The sequence below is a fragment of the Gadus chalcogrammus genome, chromosome 6 (assembly GCF_026213295.1).
Source record: "Gadus chalcogrammus isolate NIFS_2021 chromosome 6, NIFS_Gcha_1.0, whole genome shotgun sequence".
Classification (NCBI taxonomy): domain Eukaryota; kingdom Metazoa; phylum Chordata; class Actinopteri; order Gadiformes; family Gadidae; genus Gadus; species Gadus chalcogrammus.
Genome location: NC_079417.1, coordinates 11,313,892 through 11,325,153, shown reverse-complemented (window position 1 = coordinate 11,325,153; position 11,262 = coordinate 11,313,892). Strand labels below are relative to the sequence as shown.

At 47.2% G+C, this 11,262-nt stretch overlaps 1 protein-coding gene across 1 annotated transcript; it reads left to right on the top strand.

The window, feature by feature from the left end:
- The first annotated feature begins 723 nt into the window (after positions 1 to 723).
- Positions 724 to 7,618, top strand: lzts1 (leucine zipper, putative tumor suppressor 1). The gene is made up of 8 exons (XM_056592732.1): positions 724 to 1,043; positions 1,810 to 1,947; positions 4,000 to 4,159; positions 4,634 to 5,016; positions 5,747 to 5,920; positions 6,228 to 6,359; positions 6,486 to 6,680; positions 6,990 to 7,618. Exons 1-8 carry the CDS (start codon positions 774 to 776, stop codon positions 7,587 to 7,589), a joined length of 2,052 nt encoding a protein of 683 aa, XP_056448707.1. The 5' UTR covers positions 724 to 773; the 3' UTR covers positions 7,590 to 7,618.
- Positions 7,619 to 11,262: the final 3,644 nt, after the last annotated feature.

Below are 11,262 nucleotides of genomic sequence, written 5' to 3'. Positions count from 1 at the left end.
ACAGAAAAACAGATATTCACAACATCTTAACCCCAATGAAGGAAAGAACTTAGGGAAGCAAAGCAGGTATTGCAGAGCTGCAGGGCAAGTGAGATTAAAAAATATGTTTTTACCAAATATGAGATATAAACCTGTTATTGTCGGCCTCCTCTGATATTACTATTTGATACATGTTCTGATGTTCCAAATATATTTTCAAAAAGTAATCCTTCTTATTTTTTAACTCAGTTAACCGAGTTAAACTTATAAAAAATAAAAAACTTGTGTGGCTGCATATTTTGCATGCAAACATCGAGCAATCATCAACCATTGACCTCATATACTAACTGACCTTATATATAATATTGAACTTTGAGTCATAAAATGTCGCTAATCAAGAGAAACCGCTTAGGGAACCAATGTGCCCGGCCCATTTTCTACTGAGAAACATCCCCCAGTGTTTCAGTCCCCAATACGTTCAGGCGTGGTCTGAACTTTGTTAAACCCTTGGTGATGATTGCCCGGGAACACTGCTATATAAATACATCTTACCGACTTACTAACCTACTTTCTTCCAATGTCTTTATCCCGCAGATGAAAACCGTGGCAGCTGGTCTCCGAGGTCATGAAGCGTGTTCTCTGCTCCCGTGGGTATAACCTGACCTCCACCCCCAAGACCACCACCTCCACCCCCAAGACCACCACCCCCACCTCCCCCACCACCCCCACCACCCCCAGTACTCCCACAACGCCGCCGGCCCCCACCCCATGCCTCCACCTATGCCGGCAGCGCCATGGGTAGCGTCAGCAGCCTCGTCAACGGGAACAGCGTCCAGGAGAAACACTGCCAGGCGTCGGACCCCCAGCTAAAGAAGGGGGCGAGCCACCAGCACCACCTCCACCCCCCTCCGGCCCGGAGGGCGGGGGGCCGCAGCCTGCTGTCTGAGGGCCTGCTGAACTGCGGCCTCGGTCAGGGGTCCTCGTCGTGTGCGTCCACGCGCCTCCCCGCTAAGGGCCTCTCTCATTCCAGGTCGGGACGGAGCGAAGACTTCTTCTACATCAAGGTGGGCCTGAAACGTATATATATATATGTTACAAATAGATATGCCGTTTTAGTTGTGTAATGAAGTTATTTCAAGGAGGCAGGATGGGGGGTGACCCCCCCTGAATTAATATGCATGTCAGAAGCACGTCTGGGAGGGTTTTTAAAATGTAGCGATATTTTCTTTGTTTTTGTACGGGTTTGTAGTTCGATTCAAACTTGAATGATAGAAATCGAAAATAGTACTTATTCACTATCAAAAGGGGGATATTTACACCGGCAGGAGGATAAACACATCATGTCAGGCTTGAAGCACTGTAGCTGTATCCAGTTCACACCTCACCACATTTCCATTTTTCAATTCGATTTCCTCTCATGCGGAGGGGGAAGAATGGATAGGGACTAAGTAGGAGCCCACCGAACGTCACAACGTCTCGAAGATGTAGCGAGGAAGTCCTGCTCTGGAATCAATCTCCTTTACAGTGAGGTTGCATCAATACAAGCAACGCATAACTAGCGCTGTCGAATTCCCCATCTGTGATCCATAAATTACTATCCTATCTTTATCTTATCTCGAACCAAACTCAGAACAAAGGAGCGAGTGGTGAAGGTGATATGTGTCGTAGGGCCTATGCTCAGAGAATGACAGTTGGGATGACTTTCAGATAAGGGGACGGGTGACACACTGCTAAAAGTCCTTGTTGACTTACAACTCATGTCCGTTGAGCAAAGCCCTCCAATGAAAAAAACAATTTGTTTACATACTGTCTTCTCTGGTTGCCTCGTAGGTAAGCCATAAACCCAGGGCTGTGTACCAGCGAGTAGGACCAATGGACAACCACATCTCCACAGACGATGGCAGTGGGGAATCCAAAGGGCGACAGCCACTGAAACTGCTGCCAGTGTTGGGCAAGAAGGCGGAGAGGGTAAACACCTTGTCTAGAGAGACACCAGACACCCCCACTCTATAAACAAACACGCAACAACCTTTAATGTATGAGCAATGACACAGAGCATCTTATTATATAACCATGGTCTTTAAACGTATTAAATATATTGTCAGTGTTGTAGAGTGTTTAAGTCCACAGTGTACCTGTAGGCGCACGCTGCGTACGATGCCTCACCCCTACTGGCTCTTTAATAACACGTACATAGTATATATATATACATATATATATATATTTATGCATCCTAAATCCAAATGTCTTTAATCTCTCTAAGGTATGGATGCAGTTAAGAAATAAAGTACAACCAAAATTGCTTCATCTCAGTTTGACATATAGTCCGCCCAGTGATGTTATGAGTATATATTACAATGCTAATTCTTTCAGTGCATGTGGTTGACATGTTGCACAGCCTAATCTAAAAGGTGCCGTTAGTAAAAGAAAAGTGCCTTTTCCACCACAACTGCATTCCAACTTTTCCTCGGCAGCGAGATAAATAGGTAGCGGCAGCATTGAACGCGGCCGGTGATAAATAACCTGCTCCCAGATTAATATCCTCCTAATGCATTGATCTTCTACGAAGTCATCGCTCTGACACAGCTGCGTACTCAAACACCAGGCTTCCCTTTTTCAATGGGCCATAATTTCCCCAGGAGAGCGGGAAAAAAAACAGGGACAGTCAAAAGGCAAACAAAACAAAAAATAGAAGAGGTGAAGAGAAAGGAGAGAGCGGAGAGCGGAGAGCGGAGGTGGGGTGTGTGTGTGTGTGTGTGTGTGTGTGTGTGTGTGTGTGTGTGTGTGTGTGTGTGTGTGTGTGTGTGTGTGTGTGTGTGGGGGGGGGGGTCTATGTGAGGAGGAGAAGGAGGAGAGGAAGGAAAAAAAATCGTATTCCCCGATCGTGTAGTCAGTGAGAAGGAATGCTGAGTTCACAGGCCTGGGCTTTTGGACTCTAGCAGCAGTTCATATTGTTAATACAACAGTGGGGGCAATTCATCTTCCGCCCGACAACACATATGGGAGGGATGTGGGGTGCAGGGAAGGGGGGGGGGGGGGGGGGGGGGTGGGGGGGGCAAATGGAGGGGAAGGGATGTATAGGATGTGACATAGCTCAACAGCCTGGATTGAGACATGAGTATAAATTCATAATTTAAATGATTTGTCTTCCATGACAGCATGGTGAGTTTTACTGGTGCATCTTGGGCCGTTTCTCAACGTCGTCCACCCTTAGTCCATCAGCAGATTTGTCCAATGTTCACGGTGTTTCAAGCACGTACAAGAGTCGATGAATATCCGTTCATGAATGGCTCTAGTTTCTGTCAGGTTTAAACGCTGCTCATCCTACCATGTACTCTGCCTGTGCAAGACTATCAATATTTGATATAATATTGCCATTTAAAGGACGCTTTTATCAAAAGGGTTTCACAATACTATAAATGCTTAAATTCATATCATGTCTTGTTGCCCTAATGGGATATGAGGATGTTGAATGTACGATATTCTTCAAACTGTCAGGGCGAAACAGAACCTCAAATTCCCCATTTTCCCTGCTTCAGGGAAATGCCAGTCAAGACAGAAAATAGCAGATCTACAAGAGGCGTTATATTCACTGTTGACAAACAACACATATTTTGGATGCGTGTAGCCGAAACTGACAGAAGAGAACTGGGCCTGTTCAAGAGAGATGGATTTCCAAGCTATTATGAGCCTTTATGTCAGAGTTCAGGGCCATTCTGAATGTTTGGCTCCAGATACAGCGATTTGGTCGCAACTCAAATGTAATATAAACAAATAATACTATCAAATCCATGGTGGGCCATTTTCCACACTGTGCTGGCGGCCAATCAGCACGCAGGATGCATCTAAATAACCCTACAATCACAATGTCACCCTCCGACTTGCATACAAAAAACAACAATTACGACAAGCAAAACCCTCCATACAATACACTCACAGCCCACAACCCAGGGTCAAAAACAGCCTCCAAAACACAATAATAACAGACAACACAACCTGTCCATCATTTCGTTCTTCCAGGCACCCGCTGCCAAGTTATATATTCATCCCACTGCCTCGGAGTCGGTGGTTCCTAGGAGCTTGTCTGCAACCCAGGGCCAGAACAACCCGGACACTCTCTGCCCCCGGGAGACCACCAAGAGCCCTGACATCCACAGACACAAACAAGATACCTTCTCAGGTACTGCCAATATAAGGCTCTCTCGCCTTGCTAATGTTTGCCCACCATTGCTCGCTCACCACGGCCAGCTGGTGAGCAGAACAGAACACAAACATACACATACACACACACACACACACACACACACACACACACACACACACACACACACACACACACACACACACACACACACACACAAGGACACACACACACACACACACACACACACACACACACACACACACACACACACACACACACACACACACACACACACAAGGACACATGCACACAAGGACACACAAACACACGCACACAAGGACACACAAATGCAGTGATACACACACACACACGGACAGACACTTGCACACACACACACACACACAAACACACACACACATGCACGCACACACCACACACACAAACACATAAACACACACATAAATAAAATCTGACATTTAGATTTTAATCAATTCTGTCTATTTATTGCAGGAACCCTTTCCGACTCGGGGCGTAACTCCATGTCCAGCCTTCCCACCCACAGCACCAGCGGGAGCGTCAGCACGGCCGCGGGCCCCGCCGTGTTCCTCACTGTTCACGGCTCGCTGTCGGGGCACGCCCTCAATCAGGGGGCCCCGCCCAACGTCCCCCCGTGGTGCGGCGTGAACGGCGCTAACCTGGGCCCCCGATACAACGACGGAGGGCTACCGGCTGTGGCCAATGGCGACTCCGGAGCGCGGCCCCCCACGGAGGACCCGGGCCCTCTGACGGAGACGGGGGCCGGCAGCCGCTCGCCCATCAACACGGACGAGCTGCTGATCGAGCGCCTGGAGCAGAGGCTGCTGGAGAGGGAGTCGGAGCTGCAGGACCTGCAGGTAGAGGCCGCGCCGCGTCTGAGCCCAGCACCGGCACCCTGCCTCAATATCAGCCCCTATAGCACGGCACCCTGCCTCAATAGCACCCCCTATAGCACGGCACCCTGCCTCAATAGCACCCCCTATAGCACGGCACCCTGCCTCAATATTACCACCTATAGCACAGCACCCTGCCTCAATAGCACCCCCTATAGCACGGCACCCTGCCTCAATAGCACCCCCTATAGCACGGCACCCTGCCTCAATATCACCCCCTATAGCACGGCACCCTGCCTCAATATCACCCCCTAATGCACAGCACCCTGCCTCAATATCACCCCCTATAGCACAGCACCCTGCCTCAATAGCACCCCCTATAGCACGGCACCCTGCCTCAATATCACCCCCTATAGCACAGCACCCTGCCTCAATAGCACCCCCTATAGAACAGCACCCTGCCCCAATATCAGCCCCTATAGCACGGCACCCTGCCTCAATAGCACCCCCTATAGCACGGCACCCTGCCTCAATATCACCCCCTATAGCGCAAGCGTACGGATTTGTTAATGTATAATATCCACATGAACAGCAAGGTGTAGCATTTGAAATGATACCACTATCATGAATGTGGTCATCACTGCTACAGAGTTATATATATATACATGCCACTAAAGCACAAATACAAATACAAATGGTGTGAGGGGGTAGTTTTTAATATATGTCGAAAAACAAATACTGTTTCACCGTGCAGGTGAGCTTTGAGGAGAAGGAGGAGAACACGTGCCAGCTGTTTGAGGAGCGGCAGCGGTACTGCGCGGACGAGATGGAGGGGCTGAAGCAGCGCTGCTCCACCAAGCTGCGGCAGGTGTCCCAGAGAGTCACCAGGAACCACCAGGCCCTGCAGCAGCAGGTCGCCACGCTGCAGGTCAGCCCCCGCATCACCATCACCCGCCATTCTCCCCCCCCCCCCCCAGGGCCGAGACCAATCGATGACCGCATGCACCTCAGTGTGTATTCACGAGTATGTAAATGAACAGAGTGAGGAGAAACAGGACAGCTGAGTGAGCTAAGAGAGAATCGGTTAGAGAGGAGGTGAGGGATGTGTTTAGAGAAGTACAATCTGCCGGGAAAACGTTGTCTATCGTCTGACGAGGTTGTAACGTATCTGCCTGTATCTGTTAGAATCGGTGTATTGAGACGATCTAACGGATGTTTTGATCTGATCACCACAGGCCGAGAAGGAGAGGCTTCAGGAGGACATCGCTAAGCTGACCCAGGAGAAGGAGCTGGCTGAGGTGAGGCTGAGGTCCTACGAGACCACCAACACACAGCTAGCGCCCACGCTGGAGGAGATCCAATGGGAGGTGAGTACGTGTGTGTGTGTGCATGAGCGTGCATGCGCGTGTGTGTGTGATACCAATTGTCAATGCAGATTCCTTTGGTTTGGTTTTTCCACTCTTTTCTTCTCAAACCTCCTTTCTATGATACAGATTTGCCAGAAGTCCGGGGAGATCTCGTTGTTGAAGCAGCAGCTGCGAGACAGACAGACGGACGTCAACCACAAGCTGAACGAGATCGTGAGCCTCAAGTCCGCGCTGAAGGAGAGCAAGAGCCGAATAGAGGCGCTGGAGAGACACAGCAGCGAAGACAAGGACCGGATCCATTCTCGCACTGTTGAGGTGGAGGTGAGCTTGTTTCAATGCTTCCTCTTGTTGGAAAGTTGTGTTCATGTTCTGGCTTTGATGACGCAAACACTGACAACAAATCTTTGTATGAAGTGCACCATGTGGTGAAGTCCAGGAGGTAGCAATCAGCCCGTGCTTGTTGACATAGTTTTAAGCATAGCAATTGAACACGCAAAAAGCTTTTGGCTGAGCGTCTGCCACACAGTAAAGCTTTAATGCATCGCATTGATTGGGCAAAGAAATAGTCTGACGTCCATCGCAGAGCAGCACGGTATGAATATTTATCGTTCTCGAATTCTTTTGTTTCAGGTGTGCCAAAATGAACTCCAGCGCAAGAAGAACGAGGCGGACTTACTGCGGGAGAAGGTGGGCCGGCTGGAGACAGACATCCAGGGCATGAAGCAGGATCTGGCCTCAGCCAAAGAGCAAAGGCAGAAACACTGTTTGAAACTCGAAGCTCAGGCCCAGAATCTAGACAATGAAACGGGCTCGCAGAGCCCGGAGCAAGCCGCAGAGGGGACTAGAGGAGGAGGAGGAGGAGGAGGAGGAGGAGGAGGAGGAGGAGGAGGAGGAGGAGGAGGAGGAGGAGGAGGAGGCACCACCGACGCCCTCCAGAGAGAGGTGGAGAGACTGCAGAAACAGCTCAGAGAGGAGGTGGAGTCTCGGGAGAGTCTGGCCAGCAGCTTCGAGAAGGAGCGGCGTACGTGGAACAAGGAGAAGGACAGGGTGATCCGCTACCAGAAGCAGCTGCAGAACAACTACCTGCAGATGCACAAGAAGAACCTGGACCTGGAGCGTATCCTGAAGGAGCTGAGCGCCGAGCTGGAGAGCAGGACCGAGCTGGACATAGACGCCCCTTACTGCTCGGGGCTGCAGACGTACGACGATGTGATCGCCACAGAGATCTGAGGAGCGTGCGTGTGTGGGAGTGACGCCAGGGCGGGAGCGGGGGGTAGGAGAGACACATGGGGGGGGGGGGGGGGGGGTTAATCCACTGGCACCTAGATGTTGTCACACTGATGCAGTATGGTAACAGATGTTACACACCGAGTCTAGATACAACGACACAAACGACTGATCTACTGAAGTTCACCTGTCAACACGTTTGTTTGACAGTAAAAACACAATGCCTCTGTTGTTTATTTAGCACTAAGTCCTCAGGTCCATAAAAGAAAGTACTATTCAAATTCAGGTTAATGCAACAAAAAAAACTAAATTAAACATTCCTTTTGTTTAGAGATCAATAGAAAAACATGGCTGCCAGTTCCCCTTGTAATCGTTTTTTTCATAAGGGTAACTCTTCGTTTATCATTTTGTCATGCGAAACAACATTTATTAGCTGCCACAGCTGATGATTTATCCATGGTGTGATTAATGTCTCACAGTGACACATGATGAGCACAATAATCAACTAGCTTCACTCTGGGTCCAGCATGACAAATGAACAGGATGAAACAGGCCTATGAGGTCGCTTGGTCAAGTCTGTATTTAACAAACAGATATTTGGTAGAGCTACACTGGTTGTGATATTATAGTAACAATGATAGATGTTTACATGAGTCTATCTTAATATATTTATTTTTTAGATGATACTGAAATAAAACAGATAGACATAGAACAAGACCATCAGGTTTTCATTTAAAATGTTTAAAACAATCGATCACAAAGTGGCTTTCTGTCAGTTCAGGAATAAAATAGAAAAATGTATTAGGTATTACATGCATCATTCTTTCACTTTTTGATAGATTTTGTCAACATGATATAAGTGTTTTTAGCAAAGGATATTAAAAGCTCACACTTTGATGGATGGATCACTACACGTATGGATTTCCACCTAACATTAAACGGCTGAGTGTATCACTAGAGAAACAGTCCACACACTGGATGTGTGTTCATGTATTACTAAATATTTTCCTGAATGAAAATAAATACCATGACTGCACTGTGTTTGAGAGTGATCAAAATTGAGGTAATACTGTAAAAACAAAAAGGGAATGTCGCAAATTTCACTTAAGATATTACCACTTCTGATGTTATTGTGTTTCCAAGATTCAATATAAATTCATTATGCCACTGAACATTTTCTTATACTGAAAATATGAGATCACCTTTCTGTCAGCAGGCACTGTGTGTTGTCCACACTGAGAAGAGGACATGTTTGTGAGTTGTTGACTTGACCTTTGACTTGTCTTTGTTGCTATAGGCAAAGATGATGCAGTGATCTGTGGTGCTCATCACTGCAGCACAAAATGTGTTGAGAGAGAGAGAGAGAGAGAGAGAGAGAGAGAGAGAGAGAGAGAGAGAGAGAGAGAGAGAGCGAGAGAGAGAGAGAGAGAGAGAGAGAGGGAGTGACAGACAGACAGACAGACAGACAGACAGACAGACAGACAGACAGACAGACAGAGAGAGAGAGAGAGAGAGAGAGAGAGAGAGAGAGAGAGATAGAGAGAGAATTGGGAACACCATTGCGGCGTAAGCACTTGAGCTGAAAAGCAATATTATTTCTTGGCCCTGGTACCGCTGAATAACTCAAAGTTAGAAGTAAACAAGCAGATTAAAAGACTCCAAAACATTGGTTTTAAGTACAACTCGAAGGTAAAGATAAAAACGGCTTCCTTTGGCATTTGCACAAGTCAATCTCCTGTTGGGTTTATATGATGATAAAAGTATTCTCCAAACGCACTTCCACAGTGAAACAAGGCTGGATGTTATAGTGGGCTAGATAAAACACACCGTGATTCATACAGGAAGATGAATGACTTACTGTCAACTTTAACAGAGAATAGTGTTTCGAAATGGATTGTTTAATATGGTTTTATTGTGATATACTTCTTGATAGTGTTCATGACACCACTGTGCGAGTAACCACTATTTATAACGTCTCAAATAAACCTCAATGTTTTTAATGCATCAAGGTTGCGTTTGCAGTTACATAAATTGTCAAACCCCTCATTTTATACAGGCTAAGGTCTCAGATGCCCACTCCAGCACACACACACACACACACACACACACACGCACACAAACACCACCTTTTTTCCGCTTTTGCTAATTACCACGTATCTTGCTTTTGTGAGCTTTAGCTTTTGTACCAGCAGCACTCCAATCCAAACTGAAATCAAATTAAGGGCCATTGTCAGTGTCTGCCATTTAGTCATTCAAATAAAAGCATGGCGATGCTGGATGAATACCAAGCAGAACTCAGACGCACCAAGTGGCCGTTAACACAAGACAGTTAGAGAGATGGAATCAATGACTTCTACTCTCGATGCCTTAAAACACAGGCTCTCGTCAAAACAACAAGCACACATAAATTCAAGGAAAACATTCATTTTCAGCAACATTGATGCCGTTTTATTCTTGAACCGCTTTGAAACCTGTAAATAATAATAGCAGCCGGATCGGTGGTTCTGATGATACTTCTCATTATTGCAATGCATATTGTCATTGACATTGTGTGTGCGAATGATTTAATAAAAGGGTTTGAAGCGTGGTTGATAAAAACGGCGAGGGGCCGAATGGGTTTTCTTGCTTTTGGTTGGGTTTCTTTTCTCCATTTGCCGGTATCACTTAGGTTCAACACACACCGTCTTGAGCCAGCAGATGTCTCTGTGTGATTGGACAACAGCTGCTCGACCATCAGAAGGGATTGGGTGATGATTTAGCTCTGTCCCGCAGTGACATGATAATAATGCCGTGGCACCCTGCTGGGATTTTGATGATCGGCAAACAGGCGGGCACAAAGGGGCCTGAATTAATTAGCCGTGCACTGGGCCCGGGACATATCCCCTGGTACACAAATAGGATCCTTAGTAGTCACCAACCCAGGCCGCCAGAACATTAAAATTAACACCAGAACGCATCCAACTGTCTCTGCTCTGATAAAAACATGCTTTTTCCTACTCCTAACATTGTAATATATATTCTAACTCACGGGCTATCCAAGACTCAAGAATAAATCATCCATTTTCTATGTGTTTCCGACAACCACTACAAGAATCACATGCTAGATTGCAGCTCAAATCCATTGTATGGGGTAAGTTATTAAGCTGTGTGTTTCGTATTGTTTTATTGGTTTCTCCTGGAGCCCCGCATCTAGACCAGAGCTGTAGCGGCGGATCCAGCGAAGGCAACTCCCCAATCTGATCCATGGTCAACTGAGTAATTGGGAAGGGAGTCCCTTAGGGTGCCATAGCTCTGCTGCTAACCAATGCTACCCCTGGCATCGTGTGTGTGTGTGTGTGTGTGTGTGTGTGTGTGTGTGTGTGTGTGTGTGTGTGTGTGTGTGTGTGTGTGTGTGTGTGTGTGTGTGTGTGTGTGTGTGTGTATAGGAGTACAAGACCTGTGCCTTTGTCTAGCTCATTGGCTCTGAAACCACCTGCCCCCCCCCCCTCTCCGAAGTCCCCCAGAGAGAGGGTGGGAGGAGAGGGTGGGTTGGGGGGATGGGCTGATTCAACTTGCCTCCTTAATTAGTTAATTATCTCCATCTCTCAGTCAGACAGAGATTATGCGGTATGCTCTCTTAAATAAATATACCACCATTTATCTGATTCTGAATAGCTTATTTTGAGCAGCTGACATA